General features: G+C 52.0%; 2 protein-coding genes across 3 annotated transcripts in view; one reads left to right on the top strand and one right to left on the bottom strand.

The window, feature by feature from the left end:
- The window catches only part of LOC131898085 (uncharacterized), a 48,137-nt gene extending 46,154 nt beyond the window's left edge, over positions 1–1,983 (bottom strand). Inside the window, exons 1-2 of the mRNA XM_059249161.1 lie at positions 1,876–1,983; positions 865–1,408 (exon numbers count right to left, since the gene is read on the bottom strand). Coding sequence (XP_059105144.1) covers positions 865–1,408; positions 1,876–1,983 — 652 coding nt within the window. The remainder of the gene's footprint in view (positions 1–864; positions 1,409–1,875) is intronic.
- Emx2 (empty spiracles homeobox 2) lies at positions 1,203–8,080 on the top strand. 2 transcript variants are annotated; one of them, XM_059255818.1, is made up of 3 exons: positions 1,225–2,390; positions 4,350–4,534; positions 6,603–8,080. In XM_059255818.1, the coding sequence occupies exons 1-3, from the start codon at positions 1,982–1,984 to the stop codon at positions 6,768–6,770; spliced, it is 762 nt and encodes a 253-aa protein (XP_059111801.1). In that variant the 5' UTR covers positions 1,225–1,981; the 3' UTR covers positions 6,771–8,080. The 2 variants fall into 2 exon arrangements, with proteins under 2 accessions (XP_059111802.1, XP_059111801.1); XM_059255819.1 differs by lacking the exon at positions 4,350–4,534 and having other exon boundaries at positions 1,203–2,390; positions 6,603–6,706.
- Positions 8,081–17,193: the final 9,113 nt, after the last annotated feature.

Here is a 17,193-nt window from a genome sequence, read left to right as displayed (position 1 = left end):
AAACACAGACATTTTATCCCTCTTAAGATAAATGGCTTCGACCTGGGAGTAATAGATTTAAAGGACGCCGGGAAAAATTTTATCATTAATTGTAAACGTGCAAAATACCTGCTGGTACTCCACTTTAGAAGAATGTAATTGGCAAAGGGTGGGTGGGTGGGGGAGGCGGCTGATGAATAGATAATAGATCTTTAACCACCAATAAACAGAGAGCAGCGCCAGCAGGCTAGGGGATGTGATCATAATTATGCCACAGCGTGAGCCAATGGGGACTGGAGAAGTCGGCCCTAAAATCATCCCAAAACCGAAGGCGAGCTCGAAAATACGGACAGGGCCTAGGACCGGAGACGCGATTCTAAGTGCCTAGTAGTGAAACCCAGGTTTGCAGAGCAACTCAGCCCGGGGACCACAGATGTCAGAATAAAAATAGGTACAGTAATAATAACAATAATGGTAACAATGTCAACGCTACTAACGACAACGGAGCGATAACACAATCACCACTTCAGCTTTTGACCCGAGACTCCTTTCCCAAATATCCTCACATATCCCAGAGAGAACTGTTTTGGGGAAGGAGGTGAGCGCCCTCGGGACAGGAAAAGCAGACACTCTAGGGTGAGAACTGGAAGCCCACCGCAACCGCGCAGGCACGGCTGGCTTCTCAGGTTTCCACTTGCAACGAACCAGCCGGGTCAAAGACTGCAAACGCGTGGACCCTGGAACCTCGAAGCTACGCTTGGTTGGAGGGTTGGGAGGACCCCCCTCCTCGCGCGCCTAGGAAACCTCGGGAGTTTTGCTGGGGGTGGGGATTGGTATGAGTGAAGCGGGTTAGCCCTCGCCCGGAACCAGTCCCCGCCCGCTTACCCTCGCCGGACTCCCGAAACCGTCTCAGTGACCCGGACGCCGGGCGGCAGAGGACAGCCGCAGCGGAGCTCGGGGCGTGAAGAAATCTGCGCATCCGTCGGTGCTTCAGTCCTAGCAGCTCCCGCCCCGCAGGCTTAGGATCTAGGGGTCCGCAGCAAAGGCTGCGCGGGCCGAAGACTCTGCAGGGACCTGGGTGCCCCGGAGGGAGTGGTGTTAGTGCAGTAGGAGGCGGTGGCTGAGGGGGAGGAGGTGGGGAAAGAGGAGGAGGAAGAGGAGGAGGAGAAGAACGAGGAAGAGGAGGAGAAGAGGGGAGCGGAGGAGGCGAAAGAGGAGGAGAGAAGCCGCAGCGGGCGCCGAGGGAGCGAGGGAGCTGGCCCGGAGCGACGGGCGAAGGCACCGAGAGGTCCGCGGCCGAGCGGGCGGCTGGAGGCACAGCCGGGGCAGCGGCGCCGACTCCGTTCCACTCTGGGCCGGGATCCAGGCCTCCGGGTTCCCAGGCGCTCGCCTCCCTCTGACGCACTTTAAAGAGTCTCCCCCCTTCCACCTCAGGGCGAGTAATAGCGACCAATCATCAAGCCATTTACCAGGCTTCGGAGGAAGCTGTTTATGTGATCCCCGCACTAATTAGGCTCATGAACTAACAAATCGTTTGCACTACTAGTGAAGAAGCGAACACTTCCATGGATTGTCCTTGGACTTAGGGCGCCCTGCCCGCCTTTTGCAAAGGAGAGAAAACTTTTTTTGCCTCCCCCGAGAACCCCCCCTTCCCTGCCTCTAACTCCAATCTCCCCCCCACGCCATCTCGCTCAAAAAAAATTACCCCAATCCACGCCTGCAAATTCTTCTGGAAGGATTTTCCCCCCTCTCTCCAGGTTGGGCGCGTTTGGTGCAAGATTCTCGGGATCTTCGGCTTTGCCTCTCCTCCCCCTCCCCCTCCTTTCCTTTTTCCTTTCCTTTCTTTCTTTCTTCCTTCCTTCCCTTTCCTTCCCCCCACCCCCACCCCAAACAAACGAGTCCCCAATTCTCGTCGGTCCTCGCCGCGGGCAGCGGGCGGCGGAGGCAGCGCGCTGCGGTCGCGGGGAGCAGGGAGCCCAGGGCGCCCGCTCCTCGGCGCAGCATGTTTCAGCCGGCGCCCAAGCGCTGCTTCACCATCGAGTCGCTGGTGGCCAAGGACAGTCCCCTGCCTGCCTCGCGCTCTGAGGATCCCATCCGTCCCGCGGCGCTCAGCTACGCCAACTCCAGCCCAATAAATCCGTTCCTCAACGGCTTCCATTCGGCCGCCGCCGCCGCCGCCGCTGGCAGGGGCGTCTACTCCAACCCGGACTTGGTGTTCGCCGAGGCGGTCTCGCACCCACCCAACCCCGCCGTGCCGGTGCACCCGGTGCCGCCGCCGCACGCCCTGGCCGCCCACCCCTTGCCCTCCTCGCACTCGCCACACCCCCTCTTCGCCTCTCAGCAGCGGGACCCATCCACCTTCTATCCCTGGCTCATCCACCGCTACCGATATCTGGGTCATCGCTTCCAAGGTACGTGCCACGTCGCGGAACTGAAGCGCGCCGCTCCGGTCGCCTCCTTCACAGTGCCGGGCCTGCTCCGGGTGGGCGCTCCTCGAGGCCTGGGCGGAGGTCAGCCCGTGTGCCGGGTTCTGAAACCAGGCAGCGAGGGGCCCGCGTGGCGTGGGTCCCCAGTTTCTGAAGCCGAGGTTCCTTTGGCTTATTGACTTGTCCACCCCTTGACCTTTTGGAAAGGGGCGCGAACGAGGTGTACGGTGGTATGCGTCGGGGTCGGGCTGGCTGGAACAAGCTACTGCTGTGTCAAGAAGCCCCGAGCCCACGAAGTCCCCAGAACCCTGGTCCCCTGCACCGTGTCCCCAGCCAATCTGCCGTGTCTCAGGGATTCAGACCGGGCCACTCGGCCAGGTTCATCGGACTGTTGAACTCCGCTCTACACCCACTCCACGCCCCGCTAGCCCATATCAGAGACTTTTAGGTCTTCAAACCCCTTACGGAGGCAAGGGGACCCCCGCAACCTCAGAGCAAATAGTTTCCTTCCTCCAGCTCTGGAGGCCCAGGGAGGGGCGGAACAGAGCAAGCGGACCCCTCCGCAGCTCCACTAGCTCTCCTCTCGACCTGTTTAATCCGGGGGACCCGCGGACGCGGCGGGAAGGCGGGTTCCGTCTGGTTTCTGTTTGGTTGATTTTTTTTTCTTTAAAAGAGAAAGAAAGAAATTAAGAAAAAGGAAAGGGAAAACCTAATCGAAAGAAGGCCCAGCAAGGGAAGACCTGTTTGGGTGTCTTCGTTTTTTTCCGATTTATTAATTTTGTTTGCTTCGGGGTAGGGATTGGTAGGGAAGGTAAAACTTTAGGAAAAAGGTTCGAATATTTAGTTCGTCGACTGGAGTCCGCAAAAGACCCACCTCAGGCGGGGCAGGATCAACACCAAGGGGCTTGTCCGTTCAATAACACTTTGCATTCCTGTCAGAGTCTAGAATCGGGTAAATGCCACCTCGTCGCTGTATAGAAAATGAAAAAACAAAACAAAACAACAAACAAACAAACAAAAACCCAAACCAAAGTAATACACCTTTCTCCCTTAGTTCAGTACTGAATTTACCTCCACTCCCGCTGGAACTACCGGCTGAGTTTTCATTGTTTGGGTTTTTAGTGAATAGATTTACTTTCTTTAATAAGAGAAGCCGAAATAACCCAGCCTTGGTTTCAAAGTTTAGATCTCAGCTTCCCCATTCTCGGCCAGCCTAGTTCTTGGTCGCCCACCACCTTCAGGAGCAGCCTGGATCTTCGTGGCCGCAGACTATCGCGGTCACCTGAGGCTCGGTCCCTCCACTCTGCTCTCCTAGCTTTCTGCAACCTGGGACCCCCAGAACCGAGAACTCTGGAGGCAGATGCCTTAGAAACTGGGCGTGCTCGCCTCAAGATTTCTGTCCCGGCCCGGCTGCAACGACTCGGCCGGCCTCTGCTGTTTCCCAGCGAGATAGACAAAAATTCTCGAATAAATCCGTGAGAAAACTAAGGCTAGAGTCCCGCTGTTCTTTCCACGCTTAAGTAAAAAATTTAAGTAGACTAGAAACTAGACAACCTATTCTTATTCTTATTTTTGGATGGTGGGCACCAATCTCCCGGCCGGGTCTCTGTCGTCCTGCCTTCTGCTCCCGACACCCCGCATGGAGGTATCCCGGCCTGCGGTGCCAGGGCAGTTGCGGAGCCCGCGGAGGTCTGGAACCTGAGGAGTGGCCCTTCAGAGCGACTGCTATTTGGGTACCGCCCAAGTTGGAGCCCCGGGGGCCAGGGTCCGGCGGTTCAGCCGGTGTCCTTTTCAAAAGCCTAGGGAGAGCCACCAGCCCGGCGGGTCTGGTGCTGCGGACTCCGCAGAGGCCCAGGGAGCTATGCTGGGCCAGCCCGGCTCCGGAGAAGCTGGCGACTGGGGCCTGGGAGGCCCCCTAATGGTACTTTGCTGTGCCCCCTACAGGGAACGACACAAGTCCCGAGAGTTTCCTTTTGCACAACGCTCTGGCCCGAAAGCCCAAGCGGATCCGAACCGCCTTCTCGCCGTCCCAGCTTTTAAGGCTGGAGCACGCTTTCGAGAAGAATCATTACGTGGTGGGAGCGGAAAGGAAGCAGCTGGCGCATAGCCTCAGCCTTACGGAAACTCAGGTGAGTGTGGCCCAGCGCTCGGATACCCCCTCCAGACGCAGGCTCTCAGCGCCCAGCACACCCACTAGTGCCGACCTCGGAGAGGGCTCGTGGAGTTTATTTCCACGCCAGAGCTCCGGATCTGTAACTTTCCAGGTGCTCGGCGTTGTTAGGGCAGTATGAGTTGCAGGGGTGAGCTCGTTCTTCTGCTGTGCTGCTCAGGCCCGGGCAACTCCAAGCCAAGTCACCTCGGTACTTCTGCTGAGAGTTTTGGTGAGAATCACGGAGACTCAACCGGGGTCCGAGATGTGGCTAATTGCGGCAGGGTGTTCTGGTGACTGGGGTTCAAGACCGGAGAGGGTAGGGAATTGTTCAGATACACGTTCTGAAAGACTCCAGGGTCCACTCGATTATTCTTCTTAAGGGAATGCCGGGAGTCAGAAGCCGGAGGCCAGGCAGGCTGGGCGATCTCGAAAACTAGACAGTTCACAGAGAGCTACCCTTAGGGGACCCGGCCTTCCTGCGCTTCAAGTGTTGGCGGCCTGGCTTGGGTTAGTCCCAAGGCGGGGAGGGGGTTTCGGTCTACAGTAGGCGCTACCGTACTCCCAGCCGCGAGGCAGGGTCAAAGTTCCCAGTAAACAGTAACGTTTGGGGGCAGAATAAGTTGTACCGCTTTTTCTAAGAAGCTCAAATCGAGGTTTTTGTTTTTTAAAAGTTCTCCTCCACAGGGGCAAAATAATAATAATAATAATAATAATAATAATAATAATAATAATAATAATAATAATAGTATCTTGCGGGTTTGTGCAGGGCGGGCACAAGGCAAGGCCCAGCTGATTCCTCCTGGACTGGCGAGAGGCAGCGGTGGTCTTTGTCCGCCTCGCTGCCCACACTGCCTAGAGCCTTTGTGTGCCTGTCAAGCCCGGAGCACACCGACTTGCGCTTTGGGCAAACGCAGGGGTTGTGGGGGTGGGTGAACTGTCCTCCCCCTTAATTAGCGAACTCAAAGCAAATTAAACTCAGCCTTGTTCCCACTCTGCTTTTGCTTGGGGACACTTTGGGGGACTGGGGCATTGGGGAGAACAACAGGACCCTGTGGCAGTCTTAAAGGTGGGAGTGGAGTGGTATCTCAGGAGCCCAGGGGCTCTGACTGGGCCACCTGGTCAGGACGCGGGCTACAGCCACTACTTCATCTGTACAGTCTTCTTCATCTGTACCACACTGCTGGACAAACTTGGGCAGTGCTGCTGAATGGAGGACCCACCGCCCAACTTCCCCAGGCGGCCATTGATGGCAGCTGACTTCAACCTTACTGCTTCCTAGACTCTTAGCTGTAAGCTCTGGGGAGGCCAGGCTATCAGACCCTCTCCAGAGGAAAGAGTTGTGGCTGAGGTTGAAGCTGACCCTACCCTGTTTGGGGGCTGGATGGCAGCGGAGAAAGAGGCTCTGTCCTTCTCCCCCCTGTTCAGTTTCTTTTACTTCCTTCCTAAGTCACAGTCTCCCTGAAGCTTTCACTTTGGCCAGGCCCCGAGTGAGGCCTGTAAAGTCGCTGTCCACTTGGCTTCCTCTGGGCCAGGCTGGTCCCTAGTCCTGCTCACCTGCCACTGTCCCCCAGCAGGGCCTGAGGACAGGCAAACCCCTATCCTCTCCTCAGGGCCTTGGCCTGGCCGAGGAGGCGCTATATTTAGACAGCTTCAGACTGGCAGAAAATAGAAAGCACATTAGGCCCCGCAGAGACTGAGGTCTTTTCTGCTCTCACTGGATGGGCAAACAAGAAACATGCTTTATTTTTTCTTTACATTTTTCCTTACTTAATTATTTTTTACAAAGTTTTGCACGCTAAAAAAGCCTTTGCTCTCAGTGGGGATGTGCTCTCGGCGGGAGAAACAGCTTCGGCCCTTGGGGGAAAGGGTCCTTGCTACATTCTCACCTGGAGTCCTGCTCTCAGGGAGGAGACCATGGAGCGGTCAGTGCTTAGAATGCGTGTCTGGGGGTGCTGAGGCCAGGCCTGGGCAAGGGACAGGCCTCTGGCATTTGATAGGAAGGCACTGTGAAGCATCTAACGATGCCCGCTTGCCTCTCCCCACAGGTAAAAGTATGGTTTCAGAACCGGAGGACGAAATTCAAAAGGCAGAAGCTAGAGGAAGAAGGCTCAGATTCTCAACAGAAGAAAAAAGGGACACACCACATTAACCGGTGGAGAATTGCCACCAAGCAGGCGAGTCCGGAGGAAATAGATGTGACCTCAGATGATTAAAAGTACAAACCTAATTTCACAGAAATGGACAGCATGGAGCAAAAGAGACAGGGAGAGGAGGGGAAGAAAGAAAAAACCCTACAAAACCAAACCAAATTGCACACACATTCACCAGGAAAGGGAGAGAGCGAGTCAGAGCAGCGGTTCACAGCAGACTTTGGACAGCGAGGGCACTGGACCGGGCACTGCGCACGGAGGAGATGGCAGAGGACGGAGGCCCCTTCATCAACATGCAACCCTCGTCTAGAGAGGCAGCTGAGTGAGTGAGAGAGACAGAGACTGGGAGGGAGAGAGAGAGAGAGAGAGAGAGAGAGAGAGAGAGAGAGAGAGAGAGAGAGAACACGATCCGGTCCTTGTGAGGCAAAGGCACATTCTGACAAGAGAAGCTGTCAGTCAAATGCCAAACCAGGGAAACAAGATGATTGGCAGGTATTCCACTTATCAAAGTCCATTTAGAAATGATAATGATTTTTTTTTTAAAAAAGGCACAGGACTTTTAATTTTGCACTTCACAGTGTTTCCCCCATCTTTGTTTAGAAATAACATACAAAATTCCATGTCTAGTCCCATCCTACACCTGTTTCAAAAACTTGAATTGCATGTAGCAGTTATTGGGCGAATGGTGTCTAAAAAATGAATTGTAATTTTATTTTTCTGTTAAAGACAGGTTCTGTGTATTTTTATTTTTTCTGAGAAATGTGCAGTCTGTAAAAACACTTTTTGATACCTTCTGTTGTCAAAGTGATTGTGAAAGCTAAATGAAGTAGGCTCGGAGATAGTGGTCCTCTTACAGAAAAATGAGGGAGCAGCATTGGGATGGAGGGTGGGGGAGGGTGCCCCTGAGAAGAATCAGGACTTGTGCTGGGGGGTTGAACAACAGGAGCAGCAGCAACAACAATAACAACAAAGACCTAAATTAATTCTATTTCTTGGATATTTCCTTTCCTAACATTCTAAGACTTAAAACCACCAAGTCAACGTCTCCTTTCAGTGGCTGGGGAAATTGACTGCATCCAGCCACTCAGAGTTATGGCCATCAGAACTTTAAGACTGTCTATTGCAAAAGTGGAAGGAAGGACGGTAGTTAACGGGGTGGTAGTGTGGCCAAGGACATGGGAGTTTTCAAGCACTGAGTTTCTCTTCCAAGACCATAGACTTATTAAAGAGGGTGACAAATGCTTCCTTAGTGTCTTCTATACCAGAATGTAAATATTTTTGTGTTTTGTGTTAATTTGTTAGAATTCTAACACACTATATACTTCCAAGAAGTATGTCAATGTCAATATTTTGTCAATAAAGATTTATCAATATGCCCTCAGAGTAGTTGTCTTGGGAAACTGAAGTGGATCTTTACAAAAGTAACTCTCTAATTCCAATGTAGTTTTTCTCCAACCAGGCTTGCGAGACCCTGACTCCCCACCCACAAAAGGGCCTCACTGATGGCGTGGGGGGCGATGTATTTCAAAGAGATATGACTGGAGAAGGGAGATGATTAAGACAACCAAACTCTTTTAGAAGAGGGAAAGAAAGGTGAGAAGTTATTCAAGCAACTTGGTTGAAGGAGTTTAGTTTCAACTCTTGGCTAAAAAAACTAAAAGAAAATTCTTCTCTTTATCTTTGTTTTTTTTTTTCTTTTTTCTTTTTTAAAGTTTAGAATGTAGTCATGAATTGAAGAACATTCTCCAGGAAAACTCTTAGAGCCTGAATTCCGAGGCTTCTAACTTTGTTTCTGACTTCAAACCCTTCAGGACTCACTGTCGACCTCCCTTTCTCTTCTTCTCCTCCTTCCTTTCCTTTCTCTTTTGGCTCTAATCTGCCAAAAGTGATGGAGATGAGCTCAAAGGTCCCAGATGCCTTATAAGGCAAGCATTCTGAGAAATCTTCCACTCTTAATTTTAACATAGAAAAGAAAAAGTTGTAACCATTCTCAAAGAAAACTTCACTCTTTTCCATCCCTCCCCCTCCCCCTTCTGGGGGTATGAGGTTGTTTTTGCATGCTTCATTTGCTTCCTATCCTGATAGGCTGCATTAATCAGTTTTATTTCCATTGATAGAGAAACCTCGTCTGTTCTGTTCGAGCTACAAAGCGTCCTGTGAGCTTTTGTGAAAGTGCAAATCAGTTTAAGCAATTATCATACCAGGAATATGAAGGGAAAAGAGGAGGCCTTGCCCAGTGGTCTCCTTTAATCTCTTAATCCACGGATCCAGGGGGGCTGCCTGGACATAATTTAGGACAATCTCCCCCACCCTTTACACTGTGATAAGGCCAAGTTACAATGCAGGGCAAAAATACAAGCTTTGTTAACATCCTGCCTTGAAAAGTTAAGATTAGACATTCTGTGCACGTGTGGGGACTATAGGGCACTATGGAATCTTTTCTTTCTGTTTTTCCTCCCCTCCTCTAAAGTAGAATTCATTCTCTACTTCTCTCCCTATCTTTTGGATCCCTGTATCTCAGTCACCCTTGTATCTTGGTCCCTGGGTAGACCTGGCTGCTCATACTTTGAGCTCACGAAGACCCTTCCTCAGAACTTCATGTTATAGGGGCCACAGGCAGAGAGAGGAAGTTTCAGGAAGATACAGGTGCAACTCGGGAATTCCACAGACTCGCGGGGGCTTAGGCTGCTTCCACAGTAGGACCGACGGTGAGTGTTAGTTCTACTCAGTGCTTGGCAGTAGCGGCTCCTGAAGGATACATCCTGTTCGCTTGAACAAGGGCAGGTTACCTTTTCATTCTGCCCACCTTCCCAAACCTAGAATGGCTTGAGTATAGAGTATAGTCTCGTTAAAATTGAGGCTGACCCTTCCATAAAAAATGTCCCATCTTGATAAAAAGCTTTCTGCAGTAACCATATACTTAAATTTAAGTACAAGAAAGGGAGGTGTGGTGAAGAATTTTTTTCTAAATGTCCTATACAGTGTGACAGCAATAAAATCATCAGAGAATACTATTAGCTTTGAGGGGGAAAAAAACCTAAAAGCTTTATTACAAACCAAGCTTTGAAAATAGGGGGGATTAGGCGGCTGAAAGGGTCCCACAATGGTAGGAAGAAAAGGTTTCATGCTAATGAGGTTAATGCCCTTTGTATCTCGGGCCTCCACATCTTCATTACGCGCTATCTCCGGCTGCACCGAGCGGCTCAGAGAGCCGCAATCCACTCCAACGCCCCCCTTCCCGGCCCAAAGAAGGATTTGATAGCCGCTCTGTTCAAACTAGATAATTATATCTTTTCAAGTCGGAATTAAGATAAAGAAAGTGAAGCAGAGGCGGCTCGCCTTGATCCACTGCAAACAAATTTGGCGCACTTTCGAGTCCTTCCCCCCGCCTCAAAAAGGCAGGACAGTCAGCTTATTAGCCGCTCGTTTGCTTTATTAATTCATCTATTTAAAGTGGCAGGATTAGAGCGTCTAATGTGGGCGCGGGCTGCCGTGGCGCTGAGGAATATAAATATTTGCGAGATGCCATCCCACGATGCCTATCTGGGCGTAGGGCTGGGGCAGGGTGAGAGGGGGGCGCATATGCTTCGCGGCCCGTCCCCTTTTCTGTGCACTCGAGCTTGGCTGTAGCCCGCGGGAGCTGTGTGCCCACTCGTGTTCCATAGGTGCCAGGTCTGGATGCTCCTGGGCAGGGAGCTCTCTATGTGAATGGTATTCAGGGCTGTGTTGCTGTTCCAGAGCACAGCCAACTGTATGCTGGTTGTCCTGTGTCTTGCTTGTGACTTGTAGGCTGTAAGTTGATGACATGTTTGCGGGATTTTCTCCCTGTGAGTCCCAACTGTGCCTAAAGGATGTTCAGGAGTCCAGGTTTTCAGTTTCCTTTTTCCTAATAGGGTCAAATGGAAGCGGGCCAGGGCTACATTCTCCCGTGATATACACCTGGGCGGAATGGTGGTTCTTCCTTCGAACCTATGCCTTCTCGAAGCAACTCAAATCATCCGGTGCTGGCCGAAACTTTGGATTTCCGGCTGTCACCGTTCCTAGCTAACGTTCTGGATGTATGCAGTTCCAGCTCCCTGGGACTCTGCTCCTGGCAGCAGAACCGAGCCGGAGCGGACGCGTTGGCTGAGGCCCGGAACCTGCCGGGCTACTTTTGTAGTAGGGGCGGATTGTGGGAGCCTGAGAGGCAAGCCAAGCCGGCACCGCAGAAAGGGGGCTCCAGCCTGCGCGCGGCTTGGAAAACCTCGGCTCCTCCCCGTCCCGCCTCGAGTCTCAGGAAACCAAGTCCGGGACACACTGGAGGGTTGGGGAGGATTCTGGAAGTTCGGAGGCCTGGCTCTGGGCCCCCGCTCCGTGGTGGTAAGATAGGGGCCAGGCTGGGCTGTCTGCAAGTGGGCAGTTGCAAATCGGCATATGGGTGAGTTAAGTGGAGGTCTGTGATTGTACCTTTGCAGTAGGTATGCGTCTCAGTCCACCATGGGGCTGTGTTTGTGGATTGTGGAAACTCGATTCAGCGTTCCCACCTAGGGCTCTAGCCCGTGTGTGGCGGTGCCAATCGTTTGCTTTAGTCAGAAACCGAGGAGGTTAGCGTTCCCTGCATAGATTGTGCCAAGATGTCCGTCTTCCCTTGTGCCTCCAGTCTGTTTTGGGTTAGAACAAGAACTTGCAGTCACAGTGCTGCGGATGAAGTGCCCATTAAGGTGTGAACACGCAGCCTACTCGGTTTGTGACCAGGTCTGGTTGCACAGGATGTCTGTGACTCCTGTTCGTTTGCATTTTAGAGGATAGTATGGAGTGTGTGACTTGTGGGGACACTTCTTCCTGTTTGAGTAGGGGGGGTTCCTTTGATGAGCATCCACGCCCAGCACTTAGAGTAGTATTTTTGTATCCTGAGGTCTACGCTTAGGAGGAGTGGCGGCTTGGGTTGGGGTGGTGTTCCGGAAGTGCACCACCAGCTCCAGGAGTTCAGTAAACAACAGCGCATCTTTTTCTAGGACGGTCTCTATTATTTCCGGAATCAGCGCTTGATTTATTTGGGTGCTGCCTCAGAGCAACTGCGGGCGGGGTAGAGGAGGACGCAGGCCTACAGTGCTGGGCCACCATGCCGAGATACCGAGCCTGGATGCCGAATTTGCAGTTCAACCCCCTGATTTATTTTCCCCAACCAGCCCCGTAGCGAGGGGGAAGTGGGAGTTTTGAGAACCCTCTGACCCCAGCAGTGACCCGGCTCTGGGAGGCAGTTTCTCCAGGCACGACCCTGTGCGCCAGGAAACCCGAAGCGGTGCCACGCTTGAAAGCGAAAGGTCCATTCATCAGCCGCGCCCCAGCGTCTAATTGGTCTTTTGTTCATCAGAGCCTGCTGCCCAGCGGGGGAGCTTGGGAGGGCCCCAGGCTGCAAGTCGGGGTGCTTGGTGCCGGCTGGGGGACGGTGCCTGTGTCCCAGCTGAGGTCTCCATAAGGGCAAAAGCCGTCGCGCTCCTCCGAGGGGGCGCCAGAGCGCGCCAAAGATCACAACCACGTGCAAAAATGCGTTCCTGGAGGCCAGCCTCCAGGATTCCCAGCCGGCCGATCCTGGGGCTGCGGAAGCTCTGGCTTCCTCTCCATGTCTCTTTCACATTCCTCTGCAAACAGAGATGTCCTCTTGCCCCTTGGAGATTTCAAACCTGCCTCCCGGCCGCTCACAAGTTTCCAGCCCAGACGTAGCTGGTGTGGCTGGATCGAACTCACACCCCGCCTTTCGCCATGCTTCCATTTCCTTCGTCCCGGCTCACCACTCACCCCAGAGACTTTGCACTCCTCTCCCTAGGCACCAACCGGTACTGTCGTGGAGCCGGCACCCCACTTCACTGAGAAGGGGACTGGAGAGGAATTTTGACACAAGTCAGGGAGGTGGAAACAACCCCAGATGGGGGAGGAAAACTGGGCCTCTATCGTTCCAAATTCTTTGTCCATCTCCAAGTCAACTCACCTAGCTCCCATCCCACGCATAATTTCCAAACCGAACCTGAGTGCCCCACCCCACCCTTACTGTCCCCCTGCGCACTCTCCAGAGGAACTCTAGACAGCACGGGGCTTCTCAGAATACACCCAAGGACCAAGACGCACCTGAGGGGCCCCAGTTGTGCTAGGCTGGGGACTGGGGGTCGCTTTTGGAAAATGAGCCAGAAGGACCAGCTTTGCCAGGCTGTGGACTGGCTGTCTGTAACCTCCCCGATCTCGGTGACTGAACCTATATATAGGACCCGGAACTGCTCCTGTCCCCAGCTACCTCCGGGTCTATATATAGCCCGGGTCTCCGCAGCCCCGACTGGACCCTGACGTCAGGAAGAACTTGATCTTGCCTGCTTCACTCCTGCTTCTGAAACTGATCCTTGAAATGAGAGAACAGACTCTACACAATTCCCATGGCCTTGACATAAGGTACAGCGATAAATATACACCACTAATGAGCAATTACCATATAATCACCTTCCAATTAGCTCGCATAATGATGAATTAAACATTCTAGCAGGCGGGATTAGGTTTCTTACTTTGTATATTATTTACGAAGGCTATAGCTTCTGCAGAGAACCAAATATCAGATTAGATGGGAATTTTCACTTGGGGGTTATTAGGTATTCAGGCCAACGGCTGTATTCTGGTCACTCATCAAGTGAGGCTTCCTGCAAGGTACTGACCAGTTCCTTTGGCCGTTTATTTGCTGTTTCCTCTCTCTTTCTTTAGGTTACAATTTCTTTTCCTTTCCCCCTTTACCACCCTGGTCCTTGGGGTGGGAGACTAAATGGCTAAGGAATGCCAGGGCCAGGCACAGGGAGCGACCTCAGTCTAAATGGAGGATGGTAACGCATAGTCCCTTCCAGAGACTGTCTCCGGGACCCTGCGCCGCTCTAGTCCCTGGTTCCGATTCTCCGCAGCCCAGGATGGACGCCCCGGGGGGCCCCTTTGCGCTGTGGGAGCTATTTGGGAACAAACAGCGGAGCACAGGCCCTGGTGGCTGCTGCCGCTCCCAAGGAGGGCTCCCCTAGGTGCCCCGGCCGTCCTAAGGTCCCTTAAGGGCCTGCGAGCTCTCCTTTTCGCCCTGTGCTCGCCTTTCCCACCCCAGGTACTGGGAGGGAAAGGAGGGTGGGAATAAGGAAAGAGACAACAAACCTCCGCCCCGCCCGCAGCCACCTCTCCTGTTCGGAAATGAATTTGGGCAAGAGATTAGTTCCTAATCTGATCTAGCGCTGCTGACATTTGGGAAGAAGATGAAAATGGCAGCTCAATTTCATTGTGAAACGGGGTCACTTCGCGGGGCTCTACTCTCCAGAGAACGTGGACGTCCCTCCTCCTCCCCAAACCGGAGGAGGAGGAAGAGCCAGGAGAGGAGCTATAGAGGTCAGCCCGCTGCTGGACTGGAGGCTCTGGGTTCAGCGTGGAGTAGTAGGAGGCAGCCAGGGCTGGGCCGGCTTCCTCTGTGCATCATCACCTGCCTGTAGGGCACCTGTTTGTGCAGGGTGGAGAGCTGCGGTCTCTCCTTCTGGAGTCAGCTGGAGAGCCTCTTTCTTACAGGGGGTGCTCAGGGGAGGTGAGGAGTTTTCAGACTTCCCCAGGAAGCTCATTAAAGTGTAATGTCTTCAGGGTATTTAAGATGCTTCTCCTGTGTTCCTTGGGCAAGTAGGTCCTACCTGGAAGGGATGGATCCTCTGATAGTCCCTCCTAAAATTGGCTCCTGGAGCTGCAGGGTCCTAGGAGGTAGGAGCTAGAACTTCCTCAAGCAGAGCTTCCCTTTTCTCCCAGACAAGCACACTAATTGCAGACCAAAAGCTGCCCTGCCATGTTCTTGATCACCCAGCAGGCCCCACAGTGTGTAGTCTCTACCCTCAACCCCAACTACCCAGTAGTGGTCTCATCCTGGATGAGGCAAGAGGGAGCTGATGGAGTGTGTTGCTTGAGGGCCTCTCTGTTTCCTAAATCCTGTGCTCAAGGAAGGACCCTTGGAGGTCTAGGTACTTCTGAGGAAACACCCATGGGGTGCTGATCCTGGGGTGTTAGCCTCATCTTCTGTGCAGGTCAAGGAAGAGTAGGGAATCTGTGTCTGGTCTCTGGGAACTGAGTCTGATGACAGGAGTCTATGCCTGAGTATGGCAATGTGTCTTGCATGCTGCAGACTGAGCATGAAGATGTATCTGTACCTGAACATGCTTCTGCAGCATGGAATACTGAGTATGTGGAACATATGCCACATGTATGAGCATGTATATCGTCCCAGAGGACAGTATTCACGTTACTTGCATGATGTTTGTGTGCGCAGCTTAGAAACAGGTGTCCTTTATTCCCGGTGGGTGGTTGTCTTGTGGCCTACTAAGTGACTGGATTTCTGTGAAGACCCCCCCCCCCCCCCCAGCAGCCTCTTGGTTAGGCTTCTTACACTGTACAATCTGAGCTGCAAGAGTGTCTGTGTTGGATGTAATATCCCCAGCAGGTGCCTGGCTTACCGAGATTTCTTCTGAGAAGTCCTACCCCCCACCAGTACACATCGAGCTGAAGACTGTCCCTTGCCCCTTTCACAGTAGGAATATTCTAAATTGCAGCTGCCACCACCACCTTTGACCCTCAGAGTTCCTGAACATCATGTAAGGGCTGAGTCGCTGGGCATGCATGTACACATAAGAATAATTAGAAGTGAATGTTTTGAACATTTTTTTGGGGACACAGGTGTGATGATGGGATGGGGCATGACTCAGCATGCTTGTGGGAGCCTCAGTGAGGTTCACGGGGTACACAGTTAGTTTCTCGTACTACACAGTGCTCCTTTCAGCAAAAACAGTCTGTCTCTGAGGGCTCACCTCAACCCCTCCTTGCTTCCTCCTCCCTCATTCCACACGACTGCAATTATACCCTTCCACGAAATCCAGAAGTGGTGTGTAATACTGTAACTCACTTGAAGTGGCAGGCTGCTGCTTGGTTAAGTAAACGATGCCATGCTGATTCAGATGGTGAAGTCCTACTTGCTGTAAGGGAACAGCATGGGTGGGGCTTAGTCCAAGGTGGCCGCAGTGGAGGGGAGTACCGAAGCTTAAGGAACTGGAACACTTTGAGGCTCCCTCTTCTTGCTCTGACTCTCTGCATCTCCACACTGTGCTTTCCCCAAAGCTCTATTTTCACAATTGAAAATAAGCTATTTAGAATATGTTATGTTTGCATGATGTAGAATATAGAGTGTGGCAAAGGAGGGTATGTATTCCCCTATATTCTCATGTGTGATGTGTGTATATAGGCTGACGCTATAGTTCATTCCATCAGCTCTCTGTGTACAGCCCTGGAAGACAGAGTTCAATTTCTGTCCTCTGAAGGGGATAGGTTGGCCAGGAGTCTCTGTGAACATCCAGGCTGATGCTCATCTCACAACCATGTCCCCTCTCCTGGACCCTGAACTACAAATAGTCATTGCTTCTGCTCCAAGCACCTATTGGAAACCAGGATTTTATGTTATCAGTTCTCTGGAGTCGAACAATGAGGTGATGGAACATATCTGGGGGACATCAAGAGCCTTGGGGCTAGGAAAGCAGCTGTCCCCAGGAAGGGTGGAAACCTGCCTTTCCCATCTCTGGACATCCCTCCCTTGTTTCTTTCCTTCCTTCTACAATACCTAACATTCCTGAAGCTATTTAAATGTCCAATTATAGGGAATTGGTAAAGATTTATATGCCAAGATGGGTGTTACACATCAGTTAAAAGAGTAAGCCGTAATTGGAGTTCTAAAATGGGAGGGTATTATAGTTGCATTTCTGCTGCTGTGGCAAATAATTAGGATTTATTTAGCTTGCCATTCCAGGCCATAGTCCACAAGAGTGGGGAAGTTAAGACAGGGACTCAAGCAACTGGACACTTCACATCCATAGTTAAGAGGAAAGAGAGAATAAATGCATGCATTCTTGATTGCGTATTTCCTAGCTTTCTCTACCCTTCTACTGTTTAGGGCCCAGCCTAGGAAATGGCATCACCAACCATGGGCAGGGTCTTCCTACAGTGTAGGAATGTAGGACCCACATCAATTAACAACCAAGACAAACACCTATATACAGGTCCACAGGCCAACTTGATCTAGATAATTCCTCATTAAGATTTTCTTCTAGGTGATTCTATGTTGTGTCAAGCTGACAGTTAAGACAACCAGCACAGAGTGCCTAAGATACATCTATGTTAACTGATAAAAGGAACATATGTGAACCATTGTCAGTATAGAAGAAATCACACACACGATGTGTATATTTATTGGCACTTGCTTTGAACCGTTCTAGAAGAACACAGAGGGAACTGGTAGAGGCATGCTGACAGTTTGATTTGAATGCAGAAAGGTGGCTTCCCATCTCCTTCAGCCCCTGAAGATGTAGCTCAGTACTTCTTGAACACTAATGTCTCCTTTGTCACAGGGGTTTCCACCAGTGGAGGCCCAGGGTTCTAGTGGTCCTTGTCCTGTTAAGTGCTGAGTGAATTCAGTTCT

Source organism: Peromyscus eremicus, chromosome 1 (assembly GCF_949786415.1).
Source record: "Peromyscus eremicus chromosome 1, PerEre_H2_v1, whole genome shotgun sequence".
Lineage (NCBI taxonomy): Eukaryota > Metazoa > Chordata > Mammalia > Rodentia > Cricetidae > Peromyscus > Peromyscus eremicus.
The sequence above is the reverse complement of the archived record's forward strand: the minus strand, read 5'-3'. Positions and strand labels throughout refer to the sequence as shown.

What these genes read in the sequence shown, in the direction of transcription:
- Emx2 (XM_059255818.1), top strand. Translation starts at nt 1,982, where the DNA reads ATGTTTCAGCCGGCGCCCAAGCGCTGCTTCACCATCGAGTCGCTGGTG. An exon ending in TCTGGGTCATCGCTTCCAAG is followed by an intron (nt 2,391 to 4,349) that starts GTACGTGCCACG and finishes TGCCCCCTACAG; the next exon opens with GGAACGACACAAGTCCCGAG. An exon ending in TCAGCCTTACGGAAACTCAG is followed by an intron (nt 4,535 to 6,602) that starts GTGAGTGTGGCC and finishes CTCTCCCCACAG; the next exon opens with GTAAAAGTATGGTTTCAGAA.